Genomic DNA, 22,609 nt, shown 5'->3' on the forward strand with positions numbered 1-22,609 from the left:
CCATTGGATCTTTGCATCTATGGCAGCTTTAACCTCCCCAGAGGATTTCTATTCCCAGAGCTCAATGCCACCCAGCCTACTGTCACCTCATCATACGCACGTAAAATCTCCCATCTGGTATCTGGGTCACTTTCCTGAGCAATACTGCTATTTATTTGCCTAACATGCTATGGTACATGAATATTCATAGACATGGGAAGGGTAGTGGTGCCAGTCTTGCAGTTAAAGTGGTGCCAGCTCGCTCACTGTTGAAACACAGTTTTGCCCTAACAAGTTCTGTGCCTATTTGGCCCAATGATGTAACAGGAACAAGATGGTTCTACCCAATCGTAACAGGAACAAGATGAATATTATACACAGTTATGGTTGCCACCTTGCTGGTATTTTAGTGGCCTGGCCAGTAAAAATGAAGCTTGATGCCAATGTTATTAATAGGAAAACAACGGCAAGAATATAGGAAGGCCGGTATTTTTTTCCAAAAAAGGTGGCAACCCTATACACAGTATTTCAGTATATATTTATATATATCATATGCGATTACTGTTACATACACATACCTCCCAACATTTTGGAAGTAAAAAGAGGGTCACAAATTTTTTTTCCGTACGTAGCACAGCAATTTTTTTGGCCACACACCTTTCTGTGGCCACACCCCCTAATTACCATGTTTGTTTTACAAAATTTGGCAGGTTATGAAAGTTTGAAAATATTTCTCCTTATCTAAACTGTGTTTTTTGTGTCTCAAAATTGTTACAAAGTATCTTATTTGCACCTGTTAGCTGTTCTGGGCTCTCTGCTAAAAGCCAATTAAGTGAGAAACTTTGTTTCTTTTTCTGGCCGTTCAGTGCAGAGAAAAGAGGGACTTTCCAGTACAAATGAGGGACTGCAGGTTGAGTTGTCAAAAGAGGGACTGTCCCTCCGAAAAAGGGACAGTTGGGAGGTATGCATACAGCCAGGCAGATAGTGGGCTGCAAACAGCTTAGCCTTCTTCAACTGTTCCCATATGCCCTAGGCACAGAGCATCCAACAGCAATACTGGTCAATGTGCACCTCCAACCTCTGCTGCACAGATTCGGGCCCAAATGATAGCACCTGATTAGTAGGTGGGGGACATATTAAAATATTGCTATGAGGTGTGTTCCTGTGGCCCTTGGAATTAGGCACATGCCAATACCTGGGATCTTGGTGTTTTCTGACTGATTAACACATAGGCCAAACAGATATTATCCAATTGGACAAGTCTGGACTGAGTTTTAAAATAGGTTCTGGCATTTCAAGCCACAGAGACCCAAACTGCCAGTGGAATGGTATTTACAGTCCAAACTCACTGCACGGTTTGGTGACCAGGGCCACACAATGGCTCCCCAGTAGGCCCAAACGCATGACTGTGAGTTTGTGATCCTGCCTTAGACTGTAGAACAAGAGAGAAATACAGGCACTTCTGGGATATAAATTGAATAAAGTACCCCCTGTTGTAAAATATAAGGATATTCTAAGTTACTGAGGAGTTCCATGACCATATAAATACAAGGATTGAAGTGACACTTAGTTTTTTTTGGCAGGGGTGTTCCAATTGCAGTGTGATACCCCAGGGCCCCATGATTCCAATCCATGCAGAGAGGCCCCCCAATACTGGGACACCATGGGCCTCTCAGATAACTTCATTAGAGAGCAGATAATAGACTATTCAGCTCTCAGGGTGTAAATACCCCCCATAGTTTGAAGGAGGCTCTTTTGAATGCAAGTTTCCCCATGAATAGATTGAAATCTCCATTTTAATTGAACATTTGGTTTCAAGGGGGTCTCTTTAATCAGCCCCTCTCCCCCATCCACAGTGAAACAATAGGCTTGACACTGATTTGCTAAATATTCAACCTTTGGCCCATGACCTTGATTGGTTGTGCATTTTCTAAGGTGGGGTTTGAGGATTATAAGAGTCTGGAGGCCAAATACAGTTGTACACAGATAAAGTCAGGTAAGAATGGGGGTTAATTGTCCTCTCTTTGTCTCTGTCCATCAGTCTTCTCTGTAATTGGTCAGCTGGTAATGTACTCTTGTTCCTATTGCTTTATTGTACTGTAGCCTGGTGTGTATGCCCAGAATATTCCTTTTCTGTATATTTGTATTTATACATATGGGAGGAGGTGCCATATTGATTCCCTTAGACAGTACAGTATGAGGGTATAGCTTATTGTGTGCCCAGAACATTCCTTCTCTGTATATTTGTATTTATACATATGGGAGGAGGAGGTGCCATATTGATTCCCTTAGACAGTACAGTATGAGGATATAGCTTATTGTGTGCCCAGAACATTCTTTCCCTGTATATTTGTATTTATACATATGGGAGGAGGGAGGTGCCATATTGATTCCCTTAGACAGTACAGTATGAGGGTATAGCTTATTGTGTGCCCAGAACATTCCTTCTCTGTATATTTGTATTTATACATATGGGAGGAGGAGGTGCCATATTGATTCCCTTAGACACATTCCTTCTCTGTATATTTGTATTTATACATATGGGAGGAGGTGCCATATTGATTCCCTTAGACAGTACAGTATGAGGGTATAGCTTATTGTGTGCCCAGAACATTCCTTCTCTGTATATTTGTATTTATACATATGGGAGGAGGTGCCATATTGATTCCCTTAGACAGTACAGTATGAGGGTATAGCTTATTGTGTGCCCAGAATTGTATAATTGTATTTATACATATGGGAAGAGAAGGTGCCATATTGATTCCCTTAGACAGTACAGTATGAGGGTATAGCTTATTGTGTGCCCAGAACATTTCTTCTCTGTATATTTGTATTTATACATATGGGAGGAGGAGGTGCCATATTGATTCCCTTAGACAGTACAGTATGAGGGTATAGCTTATTGTGTGCCCAGAACATTCCTTCTCTGTATATTTGTATTTATACATATGGGAGGAGGAGGTGCCATATTGATTCCCTTAGACAGTACAGTATGAGGGTATAGCTTATTGTGTGCCCAGAACATTCCTTCTCTGTATATTTGTATTTATACATATGGGAGGAGGGAGGTTCCATATTGTAGGTAAAGTCACCTTTGTTTGTTTTTCAGGGTTTCTCTATGTTTATCCACTGGAAGCATTTTGGGAGGTTCCCCTCTACTGTAAGCAATGCAGTTGGTATTGTGCTGTACATAATAGAGATTTCTCTTGTGTTCCACTGTTCTGGGCATTGTACACATCTGTCTGTCTATATCTATAGTTGATCCCAATGTTATTAATAGGGAAAAATGATAAATATATAGGAAGGTAATTTTCTTCCAGAAAAGGTGGCAACCGTATTTGCTTACAAGGGGCGCTGTTGTATTGCCACACTGGTAGGTACATTACCCTAAACAGGGCACTTTCTCTGTGCGTTATAATTGGGAAAAGTGCTTTCTTGTTTGGGCCACTGTGCCGGCCAATGTTTGTGTGGTGGGGGCAGCACATGGGGACACTGGGTTGTACTGGGAATTATCTCTATCATTTATAAGTCACCGACCCCCACCCCTCCCCGGGTAACTATGTTCTATTTCTTTAGCTATTTTTTCCATTCTATTCCTATTACCCTGTGCACCTCCAGCTTCCCTTTCTAGATGCCCTTTATCCTGAGCTTCTTGCCCCTGTCACTGGCTTTTCCTGTCTCTTGCCCCCAGCTAACCAAATCCTCTCCTCTGTCCTCTCTCTATACAGGAACATGTGTTGCTATGGTCCCCCCTATAGGGATGCTATGCATAGAGGCAGCTTTGGGATGCATATGCAACTGGGGGGACACAGGATTGGTGAAATAATTTGGGGTGGCAGGCTTGGGAGCTTTATTTAACTGGGGGGAGTTCAGCTTGGGAGGGTGCATTTCACTGGGGATCAGGCATAGCGGAATACCTTGGGGTGACAGGATTAGGGGGTGTATTTTAGTGGGAGAGGAAGACTTGGGGTACATTTAACTGGGGATACTGAGGCTTTGTGGAATAACTGGAGGGACACAGGCTTGGACTGAGTTGTGTAGATAAATGTTCTGCTCAGTCTGGTCTCAATGTGCCGTATATGGATTTCTCCTAATGTTAAACCAGATTATTTTCCATTACCTGAGTTTTTCAGCTCTTAGACTGGCTCATTCTTCCCAAGGGCCCCTCTTACGGTACCCATCCCCCCAGTCTCTCCCATTCCCCCTCATTCTCTCCCATTCCTCCCATTCTCTCCCATTTCCCCTCATTCTCTCCCATTCCTCCCATTCCCCCTCATTCTCTCCCATTCCCCCCCCATTCTCTCCCATTGCCCCTCATTCTCTCCCATTTCTCCCATTCCCCCTAATTCTCTCCCATTCCCCCCCATTCTCTCCCATTCCCCCCCATTCTCTCCCATTTTCTCGTTCCAATTGGCTCCTTCACCACCCTCCTCAGTTTCAGCCTTGGGTGTTGTTCCATTACAGTGTGAGTAGAGGGAGATGGGTGAGTGTTACTGGGTGCCTAATCATTGTCAGCACAGTAGCCAGACTGGGGCCCTCTCTTGTTATCAGTGGGAGTAAGTGCTTTCTAGTTTGGTTATTGTGCCAACAAACAATCCGACGGCTGGAGAGCTGGGGTGAGGGGCAAATAAAAATGTCTCACAACTGCCTCAGTGTCTGCACCATGTCTGTGCCTTTGTGCATTTCTCTTTATACTTGTATCTCTATGTGCTACATACAGTAATAAGCTGCTGGATGCCCTGTACAAGTGCCCATATGATGCCCGAGTGCCCTGCTCTGTGTTCACACATTGGCCAAACTGGGGCGCTGTCTCCTTGTATCAGTGAGTAAGTGCTCTCTAGTTCGGTTGCTGTGTGCGCAGGAATAGCACATGGGGACATTAGGGCATGGGAAGGAGGGTGGTACAGGGGTGGGTAAGTTGTTGGCACCATGGGCATGTCAGTTCTGCTGGAAACGTCTGTAGACCTCCCTCTGATCGGCCAAACTGGGGCACTGCCTTATTTCATGCCAAGAAAGTGCTTCTTGTTCGGCTGATTGGGGCGCCAGGCTCTCTGCATCAGTCTCACCCCGGGGACTTTAGCTGCCAGTCTGTGGGTGCGGTACCCTAAACCAAGCACATTCCTGGGAGACAAATATGGGGAAAGTGCTTTCATGTTTGAGGCATCGTGCGAGCACAAAGAACACTGACTGCTGGTTGTCGTTGTCCCACCAGCACCTCTCCGGGCTCACAGCAGCCAAACAGAAGCTCATTCTTGTTGTCTCTATGAGAAAGTGCTTCTCGTTCGGCTGATTTGGCCACCGGGATATCATCAGAACTCCTAAAAACTGGTAAATACTGTAAGTTTAATGCAGAGACTAATATTCTGAGGCAATTTGTAATCGGTTTTCATTTTTTATTATTTGTGGTTTATGACTTATTTAGCTTTTTATTCAGCAGCTCTCCAGTTTGCAATTTCAGCTGTCTGGTTGCTATGGTCCAAATACTCCAGCAACCATACATTGATTTGAATAATAGACTGGAATATGAATAGGAGAGGCCTGAATAGAAAGACGAGGAATAAAAAGTAAACAATAACAATACATTTGTAGCCTTACAGAGCATTTGTTTTTAGATGGGGACGTTTTAGAACTTCAAAGATGGAAAGTGCCAGAAGAAGGCAAATAATTAAAAAGTAATAAAAAAGAAAAAATGAGGACCAACTGAAAAGTTGCTCAGAATTAGCCATTGTATAACATACTAAAAGTTAAAGTAAAGCTGAAGGGGACAATGCCCTGACTTTACTTGTCCTTTATGTCTCAGGCCTTGGGGAAAGTTTCTCTTTTTCTTTCTTTTCAGATTATTCTAAGGCTCTGACACATGGAGGAATCCAACCTTTTATACTCATGTACCCAGAATATTCTCACCCAATAATAAAGAATGGACTAAATATCACTCTGGAGTTTTCTATTGCCTGAGGGACACTTTAGTGTGGATTAATCAAATCAAAGTCAAACCCAATTTATTGTCAGCTCTACTGCACCCAAAAGTCATACCCAGTGAGACTAAGGGGTATATTTATCAAAGAGTGAAGTTAATAGTGAAGTTCTGCCACTAGAGTGAAATTCCGCCACTCTCCATTCATTTCTATGGGATTTTTATAGGCGTATTTATCAAAGGGTGAACTTTCACTTTCACCCATTGATAGGGTTGCCACCTTTTATAAAAATTTTACCTGCTGCTGGGGGCGGGGCCTCAAATGGGCGGGACATGATGTCAAAAGGGGCGGGGTGATGCGTCAAAAGGGGCGGGACCACGCAACGGAGACCCGCGGACGCTAGAAGAGGCAGAAGAAAAGGTAAGTTGCAGGGGATAGGGGGCAGGCCGGCTCCTTTTGATCGTATTACAAATTTACCGGCCCCGGCCTTGGCAGGTATTTTACCGGCTAGGCCGTTAAATACCGGCCGGGTGGCAACCCTACCCATTGATAAATACACCTTTCAAAATCCCATAGAAATTAATTGAGAGCTGCGGAATTTCACTCTAGTGGCAGAACTTCACTCTTTGATAAATTTACCCCATAGTGTACATAGTCTAATAGGCAGACTAATGAGGAGGCTGCAATAGTCACCTCCAGCCTGCAGGGGGCAGTGTTAGGCAATGGGAAACAGTCAGGCTGAGGCCATGTGACTGTGCAAGGGATGCTGGGAAAGAGGAAGTCAAGGCAGGAAGCTAAGGAGAGAGCAGGAATAGGTCTGGCAGCTGCAGTAGGCCACCTTTTCTTGAAAAAAATACCAGCCTTCCTATATTTTTATACATTTCCCCCTTTTAATAACATTGGGGTCAAGCTTCATTTTTACCAGGCAGGTGGCAACCCTAGCAGTGGGAGACTGGGGTACAAGGCTGTAGCAACTGCCGTTTCCACTTAGTGTGTGAGTGAGTGTCAGTCAGGGAAGGACTTCACTCGCCATTTAGTCCCCTCAGGTTCCTGTTCCAATAGGCCTCACTGTAGCTGTTACAGATTGAGGGCCAGTTAGGGACTCCGAAGAAGCAGAAGGTTCATTAGTCAGGTCCCTTCTCTGAGCAGAGTAGGTTAGACCCCAGTTTACAGTGCCCGTTAGGCTCAGTCACCCAGCTAAATTCTGGCCCACTTCTACCCAAAAGGAGACCAGGACTAACTACTGGACACTGCACTCCCTGAGAATATCATATGGATAATGGATAAAGATTAACGGATTACAAATGTACTGGGATTCATGGAGGCAACACCAGGGGTTACAGATAAGTGGCACCAATGTGAAAACTTTATTTATAAAGAGTTGCATCGCTGTAAAGTGCATAAAAGTTCAATATATATAAGTATTAAAGTATACACAAGGGAGACAAATCACACAATGAATATACACGGTTTAAATCAGAATAAAGAGCTTAATTGCTATGTGGTAAGAGACACAGTGGGAAGGAGTTCCTGTAGATCTTACAGTCTAAGTAAGTTCTACAGGTAATAACTGGTTACTAAATGGTTAATACAGTGGAGCCCCACAGCAAATAAATTTTTTGGGCCAGAGATTGTCTTGTTTTATCAATATATATTGAAATCACTCATTATGGGCATCGTGGGGCCCCCTATACCTCCTGGGCCCCTCTGTAGCTGCAGGGTCTGCTTCCTCTGTAGTTACGCCCCTGAGTTAATAACTGGATGACTTTGTTCTTTACTGACATTCTTTGTATTTGTTTTTTATTGGTTCTGATTTCCATGTTTTAGCAAAACAGATAGTTCTGCATTCACTTATAAATACAGCAAGTGTGGTGACGTGGAAATTTTTCATATTTCGCCATATGGCCGCCACCGATGCGGGATAAGCGTCCGACCTTTGCACAGTCGCCCGATCATTCCGATTCCCATCCGATTTGTGTTCATCAGGCATGACTGCAGCATGCCGGGTATGGCGCCGGTTGGGATTGAGGAATACGGACCACTGAACAAAGGTGTACTATTGATCAGTACAAGCCATGCTAAAATCACTGTGTCTGTGTATATGTATATTACCGGGGGAAGTGCCTTTTGTCCTGGTGTCTTTTGTTTGCCTAGGGAAGTCTACTTCCCCCCCTCTTCTATGGACATGTGTCTGTGTGCTGGTTCCACCAATTGATTCATAGCATAACATGCTCATTGATTGGATATATTGTAAGACCACCTTTTGTCTTGGTGTATAATAAACCACTGGCCATTGTAGAGGGAGGCAGAATACTGGACCCCAGCTAAGAACGACTGCTGTGACGTTATTTCCGGGGGATTGCGCAACATCACCACATGATACATCAAGGTTTCCGGATCGATTGTCCATTAAGACGAAAGATCATTTTTATACGATATCAGTGGCATCTTTACTTTGTACCAGGCTGTTAACCCACACCTTGCCAGACTGCCCAGAAGGGAAGAGATCATTTGGTACAAGTTGGTGACAGCACTGGTTACAATAAACAGAATAGTTTTCTGCATTACTGCAATCTTCTGTTTTTCATTTTGCATTATATTATAATATTATTATTATTATAAATCACTGGACCATTGTATTCATTGACCCCCCAGTGTTAGTACCTGAAATCCAAATAGCCCAGGTCAGCTCTGCAGGGTCTGGGGGCCAGATCCATAAGCATTCTGTTTCACTGTGGGTCCAGCCTGGTCATAAATTATACTTATAGACTTTCCAAAGCAGGCAAACTGTGGGTGTTCTACCAGAGACCATAGGGAAATACTAGAGATAGAAAATAAGAAATTTAGTTAAAAAAACAGGATGATTTGCATCCAAAATTGCCCTTTGCCAATTGCTCTTGTGTTGGGAAATTACCCCAAATCCATGTTCTAAGCATAGACGTGGCACAAAGGGGAACTAGACCACATGGAGACAGCTAAAGCTATGTATTACACAAACCACCATCTTATAAACATGGGCAACATGAACCAGTATGGTTTTGCTACATCACAATCAGCACAAACCTTCATTTTTTTTTACCCACAAATGTTTTCCCCAAATTCAAGCATAACCGAGGCCATGCTGTCAGTTCCATTAGGGCAATAGCACTCAAAGCACCCAGACCGATACAAAGTGTGTTTTGCCACAAATTGGGTGCAACTTGCATGTAGCACATTCAGATTGGGGGTGCCATCACCTTGTAGAAATGGTGTTTGCCTCTCATTCATTTGCTTTAGAGTTCCCTGTGGCACTGGCAATAGATGCACTATTCCTCAGTAGAGGCAGGAGTGTGTATTGATGTACCTTTATGCAAATTGTGACCATTATAGTGCACAAGTGCTTACTGCTCTGTATGTAAATGAGTGAACCTGTTACGCCTGTTATGGCACCAGAATATTGTCTCCCTTCCAACTGGTGCAGTTTCTAGGGCTGTTTTAACCTGAATAAACCCATCATAGTATATAATGGATATATATGTATCAGTGGTGCACAAGGGATTCCTTAAATATCCACGTTCCTATGAGAGACAGTCTATTTCTCGTGCAGGTCACTGGGGATTTGTCACTTGTATTTCCTAATCTTCTCTACCTGATATAAAGGGAAATATTAACAGACTGAGATTCCATCTCTTCCCCCGGCATTGACATTACAGACCGTAGCTGTCACCTCCATAGCTAATAATGGCTAAAATCTGACCCCAAGAACCCACCCCAGCTAAATCTGACAGACCATAATACCCTCAGTGTTGGTTCTGTTTCTGTGCACATTGCAGGCATTGGGAACTGGTACTCATCTCAGTCCTGGGACCCTCAATCTTCCCATATCTTCAACCATTTAGCACTAATACTTCTGTGTGTGCCATCTGATTTTCTATGAGTATATGGATTACGGATACCAAGGATTGCAGAAAGGTTCCCAGATAGAGCACCACCCATAAATGTGAGCATGCTATATGCATTATAGCTTCCCATTGTGCTGACTAACCATAACTACACGACTACTTGCATGCAGACATTTAATAAGACATTCTGTTGCAGGTCAGTCACAGAGTCAGCAGTTGCAGTTGTTTCATAGACTGACCGCTGACTGATGATGAATGGCGCCTCAGTGATATATTTTGTCATTCTTGGCTTTTCAGTCTTCACTGATATTCATCTTCCATTTTTCTTGCTATTTCTCTGCATTTACCTGATCATTCTAGTAGGTAATGGGCCAGTTGTAACCATCATTTGTGGGAGTTCTTCGCTCCACGCCCCATTGAATTTCTTTATCTTTAACCTCTCGGTGCTGGAGTTGATTTATTTCTCTGTTACATTGTCCAAGATTCTGGCCAATCTACTGTCTGAGGACAAGAGCATCTCATTCCTTGGCTGTTCCATACAGATGTACATGTTTCTGACACTTGGCACCACCAAGTTCCTCCTTTAAGCTGTCATGGCTTACGACCGCTTCACTGCCATCTGCCAACCTCTGCCTTATTTGACAGTCATGAATTGCAGGCAGTGCCTCCAGTTTTCTGCTTCCTCCTGGATTTCTGGTCTCATTAGAACAGACCACATTTATCTTCACACATCTCTTCCGTGGCCGTAATGTCATTGATAATTTCTTTTGTGACATACCACCAGTTCTGAAGTTAGCATGTACTGATATGTCCCATATTGAAGTTTCAATTCAATGTCAGTATTTATGTCGCCATCCTTCTTGTGCCCTTTCTATTAATCCTTTTCTCTTATAGGCAGTTCCTTTCCACTCTCCTGACAATGAACTTAGTAAGAAGCAGAGGAAAAGCCTATTCCACCTGTGTGTCACCTGACTCCAGTCACCCTGTTTTATGGATCAGCATCCATCATGTACTTGCGGCCCAACTCGCCTTTATTCCCATAACACAATAACTTCTCTTATGCTAAACCCCTTGATTTGCAGTTTAAGGAACAAAGAAGTACCAATATCAGCCATGAAGCTTATGAAGACTCAGAAGGTCTCTGCAAATAACTAAATCCACAGTAAAGCTAATGAACAAAACAAGCCCAGTGCCTTGTAATGGAGGCTTAATAGGGGCAATAATTTAATTCTAAAATACCTTTTAGGAAATGGAGAAAGTCTACAACATGAAATGGATCATTGGGAAGGCAGTGCTTGGAGTAGGAACTGGATTAAAGGTTCTAGTTTTGTGCTGTAATTGGAGGCTGCTGCTTGAATGAGAGACTGTTGGAAAGGCACGTTTTGGATTGTTGGGTGCAGCTTTGGAAGGCAGCATTTAATTGTGAGGTTCTGGATTTGAGGCTTTTGCTCTGTCAGGCAGTATTTGGAATTGGGGTTGTATGTATATGTATGTATATAATATATATATATATATATATATATATATATATATATATATATATATATATATATATCTATATCCATCCTTGTATTCATGCTGTGGGGTGAGAAGCTAGAGAGGGGAAAGCTAGGGTAACAAAGGAAGCGATATATAAATATTGCAAGAAGCAGGTTTATTCACAAAACTATATAAAATGTAATTTTCCACATTCTGTTAACATCCAAATAAAAAGTTCTAATCCTATTATCTTTATTAAAGTGAATATATATCAAAATACAACCTGGTACCGATTCTTGAAATGGTACCAAGTGAGGTCCCAGCGTTTCCCATAATGCACAGCAAGGATTGGGATGGAAAGGTGTAACGAACAGCACTTTCAGGATTATTAGCTGTTTGTGGCATTTCCTCGCAAGTCTGTGGCTTTCCCCAGATTTCCGGCTTCTCTCTTCAGGACATTTAGTAATGTCTGAGAACTTTCCAAAATCTGTAGAGAAAAGAGATTCCCATTGTCAGAGCATGTCCAATGTTTCAAGCATATAACATACCTTCAGCCACTTACCCCCCTCCCCAGAAAGGCCCCCCTCTCTTTGGTCTGTTGCATGAGCACCCCAGTACTAATCATTACATTACTGCACAGGAACCCTAATCATCCTCCCTCATTGCCATTTTCAGAAAAAAAATGCACTAGTGTGCCATTGGTTGAGGTTGTAAGTTCTATGTCCCCAACAAATTCAGAAGCAAAATCTACCCCGAATTCCTGAATGGAACAATGCCAGGAAACCATGAAATTGGGATTCAACTTTACTTGATAACGAGTGTGATCCTACTAAGGCAGGGGACCCACAACACAGTGTGTTGATAGGTTAAAGGGCAGGCCCACCCTATAGGAAGGCCCACGTGAGCAGGGCCACAGCCTGTAAGTATAATACCTTCATGTAAGCTGCTTCTGTCTCAGCAATGGTTTTGTCAAACTCGTTCCGGGAAGCCATCTTCCTTGCCAGGTTCTCATTGACTCTGGACAGCTTCTCAGTCAGGATTCGGATGTCATTCTGCAGCTTGTGTTTCTCTTCCTCCTCCTGCTGAATCTGCCGATTTAACTCATCTCTCTTGCTGCACAAATCTTCTATACCTGCCCCAAAGCATCACACTAAAGTTAGGGGTGAGAGGTGAATGCTGTCTGACACTCAGTGGCAAACTGGTATGTTTGGGGGTGCAGTCTAATGCACAGGTGTTGGGTAGTATGATTTTTTATGGGGCTATAGTCTAACGCACACAGGAAATGGCTGATACAGTTGGGGGAGATACAGTTGGGGGAGATACAGTTGGTTATCAGATTTGGGGGATATATACAGTTGGGGGAGGATACAGTTGGGGGGGGATACCGTTGGTTAACAGATTTGGGGGTACAGCTGATACAAGGAGTGGAGAGCAGACTTTGGGTACAGTGTGACACACATGAAATAGTATATTTGAGGTACAGTGTGATACAGAGAAAATGAGTTGTAATAAAGGGGGGTCGGTATGACACCCATAGGGAATGTGTTCAGCGTGGAACACAGAGTATAACAAAGTGGGTTCTTACACTTGACCAGCTCGTTGTTGTAAGTCTGAAGGGCAGCTCCCTGCTGGCTCATGTTGCCCCGCGCTCAGCCACCAACTCCCGGGCCACTGACCCGCTAAATCCTCCACTTCCGGCAGCTACTTCTCACTTGTACATTCATTAACCTCCTTAGCCTATGAGCGCCGGGGAATCTGCCCATGTGACCAGCCTTTACAGCGCTAGGCGTGCGTCACGGCGCGGCACTATCCTCAGCGCGGCTCTGGTCTCCATAGTTACGGGAATTCGCGTCCCTGTCGCTTGTCACTGTCATTACTAATGGCCCACGGTGACGTCACTAGTAGGCGCCAGTTCTTTCCTCAGCCGGCGGGATGTCTGAGTGCAGCCTGGAGGAACTTTCTGCTGCTTGGAACACCTTGAGCGTCGGCCTTGTACCGACCTCCGCCTTGGGCCTGGTGAGTAGTGACTGAAACGTCCACTCGCAGCCTTCTCCTTACCCCAGAACTGGCATAGACACCCCTTAGTCTGGTACAGGTAGCCCGCCTTCTGTGTTCAGTCTCCTCACCTCAGACTTTCCTTTGCCACCCCCCACCCAGCACTGTCACAGCCAGACACTTACCCCAACTCCCTCTGCTGTGTCAATGGACCCCATTAATGGAGACATTTTGTGTAAAAAATAAGAATGTACCAGTGCATTATGCTCATTTAGATATAGAGGAATTGTAGTGCTTTTTTTTAAGTAGTGTTTCAGGCTGATTTATTGAATATTTCAGCAAAAACCCTATGTAATCTTTAAGGTGTTGCTCTATTCTCTCTATCTTCTGCTCTGTGAATCACTCCGCTTCCACTTGCTGCTCCCTGAATTCCCAGGCTGTGCACTCAGCTCACTGCACTGTAGGACAGGAACCAATCAGCAGCTAGTAGGACCTGATAGGGAACTGAAGCCTGTCTGTGCTTGTGTGACTGCAGGGCTGTGATTGGCTGTCCCCTCCCACTGTGCTTCTGGCAGGGACACGCCTCATTTGAAACACATACAGAGACCAGAGAACTTCTATAGGGAGCTCCTATAAAGGGGCTATTTTTAAAGATAATATTAATTTTTAGCACCAGGTAAAAGCAACACCATTTATTTCTTATAATTGACTACAAAATTAGGGGTTTCCCCTTGGCTCCAGGGCCAGGAATTCTATATATTTGAGTAAAAGTATAGGTTTCTATGTTTTCCCCTTATTTTTCAATTGTTTGTGATTGTATATTTTAATAATGTTTTTTTGTACCATCTTTTAGTTAATTTCCACTGTTATACCTTTTTATAATAGTAAATATAACATGTAACAAGTTTGTCTTTGATGCTCTAAACCACCCTAGCCCAAAGTGTCAAGTCAAGTCAAGAGTGAGTTTATTGTCATTTCATCCATATACGTTTGTACAGTACACAGTGAAACGAAACAACGTTCCTCAAGGACCATGGTGCTACACACAACATAGATATACCGGACAACAGACAAAAAGTGCAAGTGCAAAAATATACAACTCCTGCAAGACAGGACAGGACAGCACAGTGCAGGGACAGGATAATACAGTGCACACTCAGAAGATGTAATATGTTAAGTAAATAATGATAAACGTCAGACATGATGGATGTATCATTGTGATATGATAGTAGTAACAACATGATAAAGAACATAAAGTGTGTAACTGTTAGGGCAGAGAAACACGCTGCTATTTCGGGAGATTAGTTGCCCAGCGACAAAACAATTCTACGGGCGACAAAACCCCCCCGAACGGCCTTCCCGTCGGCTAGAATATAAATATAATAATACAGGATGGCACTGGGATCGTTTTGGCTTTCCAAAGTCACCCAACTTTGGAAAATGAAGTGTTCTGAGTGCCATCCCGCTAGCGATTTACATTCTAGCCCGGCGGGAAGGCAGTTCATGGAGATAAGTTGCCTAAAGAAGAAGCGATTTGTCGCTGGGCAACTAATCTCCCTAAATAGCAGCGTGTGTCTCTGCCCTTAGCCTTAGCTCTCTGCTTGCTGAATGGAAACATTAGTCTGTGTGTGTGTGTGTGTGTGTGTTAATTAACCCTTTGGCTGCTGGAGTACTTGTTGAACTAACCCTGACTATAGTAAGAGAGAGTTTAATGCATTGGTGTATTGCTTATATGTTAGAAAAAGCAGGGGAATGGCAACATAGTTTCTCTCGCCTGTTAATGATAGATGGTGGCAGTGAATTAGTTTTCTGGATGATGGATGGTGTTTGGGGTGCTGACGTGTTAGTGTGCAAGGTGTGTGAGAGGCTGAGTTTCGTGACCCCTGATAGCCACACCTAAAGTCACATGCATCTAGAAGTGCCATAATCTTGACAAAGAGTTTTACATAAGGACCTGTAACCACCTGCTGCACCCCATTTGCTGATGCTCCCAGTACTGACATTGGACAACTGAAGAGCTGCCTTTTTCCTTTTTAAAGGAAAACTATACCCCCAAAATGAATACTTAAGCAACAGATAGTTTATATCAAATTGAATGACATATTAAAGAATCTTACCAAACTGGAATATATATTTACATAAATATTGCCCTTTTACATCTCTTGCCTTGAACCACCATTTCGTGACTCTATCTGTGCTGCCTCAGAGATCACCTGACCAGAAATACTACAACACTAACTGTAACAGGAAGAAGTGAGGAAGCAAAAGGCAGAACTCTGTCTGTTAATTGGCTCATGTGACCTTACATGTGGTTTGTATGTGTACACAGTGAATCTTACGATCTCAGGGGGCGGCCCTTATTTTTTACAATGGCAATTTTCTATTTATGATTACTCAATGGCACATACTACTAAAAAAGTATATTATTATGATAATGGTTCATTTACATGAAGGAGGGTTTTACACATGAGCTGTTTTACTCAGTATCTTTTAATAGAGACCTACATTGTTTGGGGGGTATAGTTTTCCTTTAATGGGCACCAGCCTACCTAACAGTTGAATATCCACCCTCCAGGCTTTTGTATGGGCATCTGTTTATTCCCACTGTTATAATGTTTTACTTATTTGGTTACGCAGGCAGCACCAAGACCAACTACGGGTGAGTCTGTAGTCGAAGCTGATCTTAAAACCGCTCTAGAAGTCTTGCACCTCTATGACCTGCATTCCATGGTAGAAGAATGGTTTACCGAAGTTTTGCAAATGGACCTTCAGCGAAACATTGCCCCAGAGTTCTGGAATGGCATCAACCAGCATGAAAATGCTGTAGAAGAGGAGCAATGTGTTGTGCTTTTACTGGATGCGTTTCGCCTCCTCATGTCCCGTTTGGACCCCTATCTGCGAAGCCTGGATATTCTTGGGAGATGGATAGACACAGGTTTGCTGGTCTCCTCGGACTCTCAGATGCTGCGGGACAAAGTCTACACCATGTTCAAGGCCATCCTTTTCTTTTCCACCTCTAAGAACTTCCAGGACATGATCCAGCAGTTCTACAGTCGCACATTTAAGATTTACATGAAACAGAAGAAGAAAGCAGATGACAGCGGCAGTGACTGTGACAGCAGCATGAATGAGAATGAGCGTGAGAGCGACTCAGACGACAGAGGAGGAGATGATGCAGAGTGTCCTGGCTGTCAGAGCAACAGAGATCAGTGTTGGTGCCTCTGTGCTATGGAACAGTTTCAGCAACTCAGCAATATTTTGTAAGTAGTTTTTAGGTGCACAGGGGACTCCATGATGGCATGAACTTGGCACAAGATACAAATAAAATGTATAGTTTTTGACTTGTAAATTCCTCTAGTGTCAGATATAGATAAATCCGTATGGTGGATCTGTAGTTCTTAGATTGTAAGGACAAGGCTTTGTAGGAAGCTACCGGTTTTGAATGATGTTCTGTTTCCCCAATGTACCAATAGTATGTGGAAGGGGCTGAATTTGTTGCATTTCTGTAGTCACAGGCTAAATCTGCTGGAGAGAGTCTGCTCAGATGCAGTCACCACCATTTTGCATAAGATGATCGAGGAGAGGATGGAAAAGAAATGCCGTGGGGAGTATGAGAGATCCTTCCTTGGTGAATTTCAGGAGGTAAAACTGAATATAATATGTAGTTTCTCAGGGCAGATGTCACTGTAAGTGGAGACCAGGTTTTACTTGGCCGTAAGAGGGGTGTTAAGCAATAAAAAGCATTAAGTATGCCCAGGAGCAGTAACCCATAGCAACCAATCAGCAGGCAACATTTACTGGTCACTTATTTAAAAGTAAACCTATGTTTGTTTGCTATGGGTTACTGCTCTTGGGCAAACTTAATAACTTTTTTTTTACATATGGGGATATGACCATTAAGGTCAGTGTAGGGGTTTCACCTTGTGGTTACACATTTTTGCCAGTGGATCGAGAAGGTGATTGGTTGGCTCAGCAAGGTATTCCTGCAGGATGGAACCGTCCCACCCACTACGCCAGAGACCAGCTGTACCCTGAAACGCTGGCGCTGCCATGTACAACGTTTCTTCTACCGTCTCTATGCCAGTATGCGCATTGAGGAGCTCTTCAACATAATCAGAGGTGACTGATCCTCATATGGAAGCTATCTATCAGATTAGTGATGTGTGGGTTGACAAAAAGTAGAACTGCACCCAACCAGAATCCACCCACTCCAATCCTACCTGGTCCATCAAGCCTTTGCTATTTTTATAACCGCACCCAACCTGCCCATCTCTGATGTCACTGAAGTGGCAGGGCAAAGAAGGTGTGCATTTATAAATAGTGAACGCCAGAGGAGGAAGTGGGAGATCGCAAGCTGGGTGCACGAGGGTAGATTTTGGGCCCATCCACAATCGGCCAATGATGTGTGTTTTTTGGCCCAATCCCACTCAACCATCGGGTCCTGTGGGTTTTGGGCCAGCTTACACATCACTACAGCAAATGTCTACGAACATTAAAAAGAGACACAAACTCTGGGATAACTTTCTTCATTTTAGACTTTCCAGAATCCAAGCCTGCCATTGAAGATTTAAAGTTTTGCTTGGAGAGAACAAATCAGAGGCAGCAGCTGCTAACTTCACTGAAGAACGCTCTGGAAACCCGACTGCTGCACCCCGGTCAGTGCTTTTTTAAAAAAATCTTTTGTATAGTAATCCTCTTTATTTTCTGGGGGAAAAGTGCCATATGTTCAAGACTGATGTCCTTATAACAGTCCGAGATTGATGTGCTCATCATAATTTGTTCTAGCTCTATTGTTAGTCTCCTACTGGTACTGTGAATGACATGTACTTATTTATATATTATAATATATGCTATATATTGGTTTTTTAGGGCTTCTCTTTTTAGTACTGTTTGAACGTTGTCCCAGACCTGTGTTAGAATTAATTGTTTTTGTTTATTAGGAGTGAATACATCTGACATTATCACCCTGTATATATCGGCCATTAAAGCATTGCGAGAGTTGGATCCTTCTATGGTTATTCTTGAGGTTGCTTGTGAGCCCATAAGGAAGTATTTGAGGTACTGATATGAATTTTGTATGATACAGCATGTCCTAGACACTAATTTCTCAATGATACTTTTTGTAAGTAATGTATTAACCAAAGTAAAAGCTGCAGCCAGTGAAACTTGCTCTTTATTATTTGTACAATATCATTGTTTTCTTGTTATCAGAAGCCTTAGTATAAAGAACAAAACTCTTTGTAATTATTCAGATAAAAACGACCATACAATTACCATACAATACCAATTGAAGAATAATTACTTTACATCTAGATGCACAACTGCCTTGTAACGTGTAGTTAAACAAATGACTGTCCTGTTCATGTGTTGGCATTGATCTTTACTCATACTAATATGACATGTTTTTGTGATTATTTCACTGCTTAAAATAAATGAAAACTCTTGCTGTATCCCTGCTAGGACAAGAGAGGATACTGTCCGGCAGATTGTTGCTGGGTTAACTGGGGATGCAGAAGGTTCTGCCGACCTGGCTAATGAGCTTTCCAAGGCAGACCCTGTCTTGGAGAATGGGCAGGAGAGCGATGATGATGTGTCTGAAGCGGAGGATTGGATGCCAGATCCTGTAGATGCTGACCCAGGTAAAGCAAAATGTCTAATAAATCTATAATTTTCCTGCACCTTCAAGTCTTTAAACTGTCTAAACCTTGTCATTTCCTCAGCAGAAAAATGACTAAAAAGTCTTCTAGTTTCCAAATTTCTTTCACTCATCCGTATATTTACCTGCATACATTTAGTACCTTAGTATTGTTACCCCTTCCTATTGTCTTGCTTTCTTTACAGTCTCCCTGTTCTTTTCCTTCCCCATTCCCAGGCAAAAGCAGCTCAAAGCGTAGATCTTCTGACATCATCAGCCTCCTGGTCAGTATCTACGGCAGCAAAGAGCTTTTTATTAATGAGTACCGCACCCTCCTTGCTGAAAGGCTCCTTCACCAATTCAATTACAGTTCAGAAAGGTATTATGTCATTGCAATATTCATCTCCAGATCTGTATATTAGACAGGGCAAATAGCTAATATTGTCCAATATTATAAACAGCTGGCATCCAATAGTAAACAGCTGGCATGTGTCAATCATGCACAAAACATATGCTTAGTTCCTTGATTTTTTTGACCAAAGTAGTATGTTTATCAGGCCAGTTAAAATGGAAAGTTATCAATAAGGTGTCAGATTTATGAATATTAATTCTATTCACATCACCAGAGAAATTCGCAATGTGGAACTGCTCAAGCTGAGGTTTGGAGAGGCCCAGATGCACTACTGCGAGGTTATGCTGAAGGTAAGCCTGGTGAGATCTGGTGCATAGCCTGTGACACTTTACATACACTGAATTCCACTTTAAAGGAACAGTAACACTAAAAACTGAAAGTGTTTTAAAGTAATGAAAATATCATGCAGTGTTGCCCTGCACTGGTAAAACTGATGTGTTTGCTTCAGAAACACTACTATAGTTCATATAAACAAGCTGCTGAGAAGCAATGGAGGAAATTGAAAAACGGCTATATGGCACAGGATAAATAATGGATAACAGCATAATGTTCTACAGAGCTTATCTTCTATCTGCTGTGTAACTTGAGCCTTTTCTCCTTTGAATAGCTGCCACATTGCTACACAGCAGCTTATTTAAACAATAGTAATGTTTCTGAAGCAAACACAGCAGTTATACTAGTGCAGGGCAACACTGCATTATATTTCTATTACTTGAAAACAATTTCATTTTTTGATGTTACTGTTTTTTTAAATGTTCCATTAAACATCTCCAGTGATCTATATCTCTCTCATTTAACATTTAATAATATTTTTAAGGACATGGCAGACTCCCGCAGAATTAACACTAACATACGTGATGAGGAGGAGAAGTTGCCAGAGGAAGAACGGCCACCATTTAATGTAGTTGCTGTGATTCTGTCCAGTGAGTTTTGGCCGGCACTGAAAGAAGAGAAATTAGAGCTTCCCGATGAGATAAAAGAAGCCATGGATATATACACCAAGAAATATGAGAAACTGAAGGTTAGTGTTTTAGTGGGTCTGTAAATAATGGCATGTATCCGCATAGGCCTCAGTCCAGGCATCAGCAATCTGTGACACTGCAGCTGAGCTTGTCTGAATGGGAAGGGGCTGGAACTCCAGAACTCCAGCTGTTTCTTAGCTGTACACATGTAAAAGTTGCCTGTGTCACTGCTCTACACGGTTCAACCAAGGAAGTAGAATGCACATTTATATTTACAGGCCATGCGCACTCTGAACTGGAAGCACCACCTTGGGTTAGTGGTTCTGGATGTGGAACTGGCTGACCGGACCCTGTCTTTCCCAGTGTCTCCTGTGCACGCAGCCATTATCTTGCATTTCCAGAATAAAAGTATGTCCCCATAAATGTAATGCTGTATTATGTTTGCCCTGTGATGCAAATATGGTGTGGGCATTGAATCACGGGATATTTGGTTTATATGGTATTCTATTGTTTAGGATAAATTGTGTTTTTTTCTGATCTGTTCATTTCCCTAGGCATGTGGACTCTAGATGAACTAAGTGAAGTCCTGAAGGTCCCTGTAGTTTCTCTTAAGAAGAAAATGACCTTCTGGCTTCAACATGGCGTCCTCCGTGAGGATCCTCCAGGCACATTCACAGTGATCGAGGAAGAGCAAAAGGATCGGGCTGAGAAAGTGGTGTTAATAGACAGTGACGAGGAGGGTGATTCTGCCATGGCGTCACAGGCTGACCAGAAGGAGGAAGAGATGCAGGTAGATATGGGAAGAGCAGTTTAATATAGGAAAGTGAGGAAAAGCTCTACTGTGAAGTAAAGACAAGAAATCTACCCAACACTTAATTCACTTTTCCTTTTTTTTTACTTATTTTTGTAGCTGTTTTGGACTTATATCCAGGCCATGCTGACTAACTTGGAGAGCTTGCCCCTGGAACGGATTCACACCATGCTCAAAATGTTTGTCATGACTGGTCCCGTGGTCACAGAGATCGATATTCAGGAACTGCAAAGCTTCCTGCAGAAGAAAGTTAGTGATCACCAGTTGGTTTACTCTGGAGGTGTCTATCGACTGCCGAAGAACTCCAGCTAATAATTTGTGGTTCTGCTACACCCACAAACATACCCACCTTATACCTCCTGGTTCTGTATCGTGTACAGATGAGGGCAGTGAAGACTTCACCTTCCCTCCTTTTGCTCCAGAGGGGATGTATAACTTCACAGAAACATCACAAAAATCCTATTTTAAGACCTGTGGATTTACCCAGGAACTGGGGGGAAGCAGGTGTTGGGATGTCTTCTTCACACCTCCATTCCACTATTAAAGGAACAGTTCAGTGTAGAAATAAAAACTGGGTAAATAGATGGTATGTGCAAAATGGACTTACTCGGAATTAGTCAGTGACTTGAAGGGGGGCCACATGGAACATAATTGTTCAGTGAGTTTGCAGCTCAGATTTAAAAGCAAACAGTTGTGACTAGGGTTGCCACCTGGCCAGTATTTTACCAACTTGACCAGTAAAAATGATGCTTGACACCAATGTTATTAATAGGGAAAAAATCTAAAAAAAAAAAATAATCTAAATATACAGGAAGGCTGGTATTTTTTTCCAGAAACGGTGGCAACCCTAGTTGTGACCCATGTAGCCCCCCTTAAGTCTCTCATTGATTACTGCCTGGAAACCAATAGAGCGGAGAAGCAGGAAGTAGGGTTCTGGCTCCAGCCTTTATACATTAAATTTCTGTCTAACTAACTATATTAGATACATTTTTTATTTCCTATCTACTTACCCAGTTTTTATTTTTATACTGAAAAATTTCTTTCACCCATTTTATACAGGTGGAGATGTGGTTGCTGCAGAGCAGTGCAATCTGGATATGCTCTCCTTCCTTATAATTAAAAAAGCATGAGAAGCTTTTAGCTTTTGAGCTTAAAACTTGAATAATAGGATTTGCTGGAGTGTTAATTCTGTTTTGTCTTTATCTTAAATCTGCCCACCGGAAGACAGGAGGATGCTTAATAGTGGCCAGCATATCTCCTTAGTGCTGTGGACACAGTGTGGATGATTACTGCTTTGTACTGCCAGGAAGAGTAAGGGAAGGAGCGATGTCTGTAGTAAATAGGTAGGAAAAGACTTGATTTGTGTGACCAATTGGACTGCTATACTCTGAAACAGAAATCTGCCTCTGAGATACACAGAATTGCCTGTAAGTCTTTCCAGTTACTGATCGTACTCTGCAAACAAAAACTGTGCTCCTTCCTTTGTTGTTATCCTCGTATGTCTCTTTCCCTCTCTCTCTCCCCTTGGTCTCACAGCATT

The 22,609-nt window shown here is 42.7% G+C and overlaps 2 protein-coding genes and 1 long non-coding RNA gene across 3 annotated transcripts; 2 read left to right on the top strand and 1 right to left on the bottom strand.

The window, feature by feature from the left end:
* Positions 1–855: 855 nt before the first annotated feature.
* Positions 856–5,911, top strand: LOC121396847. Its single transcript, XR_005963179.1, has 2 exons — positions 856–1,975; positions 3,089–5,911. It is a non-coding gene; the product is annotated as an uncharacterized LOC121396847 (long non-coding RNA).
* Positions 5,912–11,414: 5,503 nt separating this feature from the next.
* Positions 11,415–12,919, bottom strand: ssna1.L (Sjogren syndrome nuclear autoantigen 1 L homeolog). Its single transcript, NM_001092328.1, is given in 3 exon segments — positions 11,415–11,741; positions 12,187–12,386; positions 12,840–12,919. Coding segments are annotated over 3 exon segments (351 nt in total). The 5' UTR covers positions 12,892–12,919; the 3' UTR covers positions 11,415–11,642.
* A 111-nt stretch (positions 12,920–13,030) lies between these two features.
* On the top strand, positions 13,031–21,808 carry anapc2.L (anaphase promoting complex subunit 2 L homeolog). The gene is made up of 13 exons (XM_018229343.2): positions 13,031–13,270; positions 15,887–16,509; positions 16,759–16,891; positions 17,194–17,368; positions 17,785–17,904; positions 18,190–18,307; positions 18,710–18,888; positions 19,122–19,263; positions 19,511–19,586; positions 20,114–20,317; positions 20,537–20,666; positions 20,813–21,048; positions 21,169–21,808. Exons 1-13 carry the CDS (start codon positions 13,187–13,189, stop codon positions 21,379–21,381), a joined length of 2,433 nt encoding a protein of 810 aa, XP_018084832.1. The 5' UTR covers positions 13,031–13,186; the 3' UTR covers positions 21,382–21,808.
* Positions 21,809–22,609: the final 801 nt, after the last annotated feature.

The sequence above is a fragment of the Xenopus laevis genome, chromosome 8L (assembly GCF_017654675.1).
Source record: "Xenopus laevis strain J_2021 chromosome 8L, Xenopus_laevis_v10.1, whole genome shotgun sequence".
NCBI lineage: Eukaryota > Metazoa > Chordata > Amphibia > Anura > Pipidae > Xenopus > Xenopus laevis.

Coding starts and splice junctions, on each gene's coding strand:
- anapc2.L (XM_018229343.2), top strand. CDS start 13,187: ATGTCTGAGTGCAGCCTGGAGGAACTTTCTGCTGCTTGGAACACCTTG. Junction 16,510..16,758: donor CAGCAACTCAGCAATATTTT/GTAAGTAGTTTT, acceptor GCATTTCTGTAG/TCACAGGCTAAATCTGCTGG. Junction 19,264..19,510: donor TTCAATTACAGTTCAGAAAG/GTATTATGTCAT, acceptor TCACATCACCAG/AGAAATTCGCAATGTGGAAC.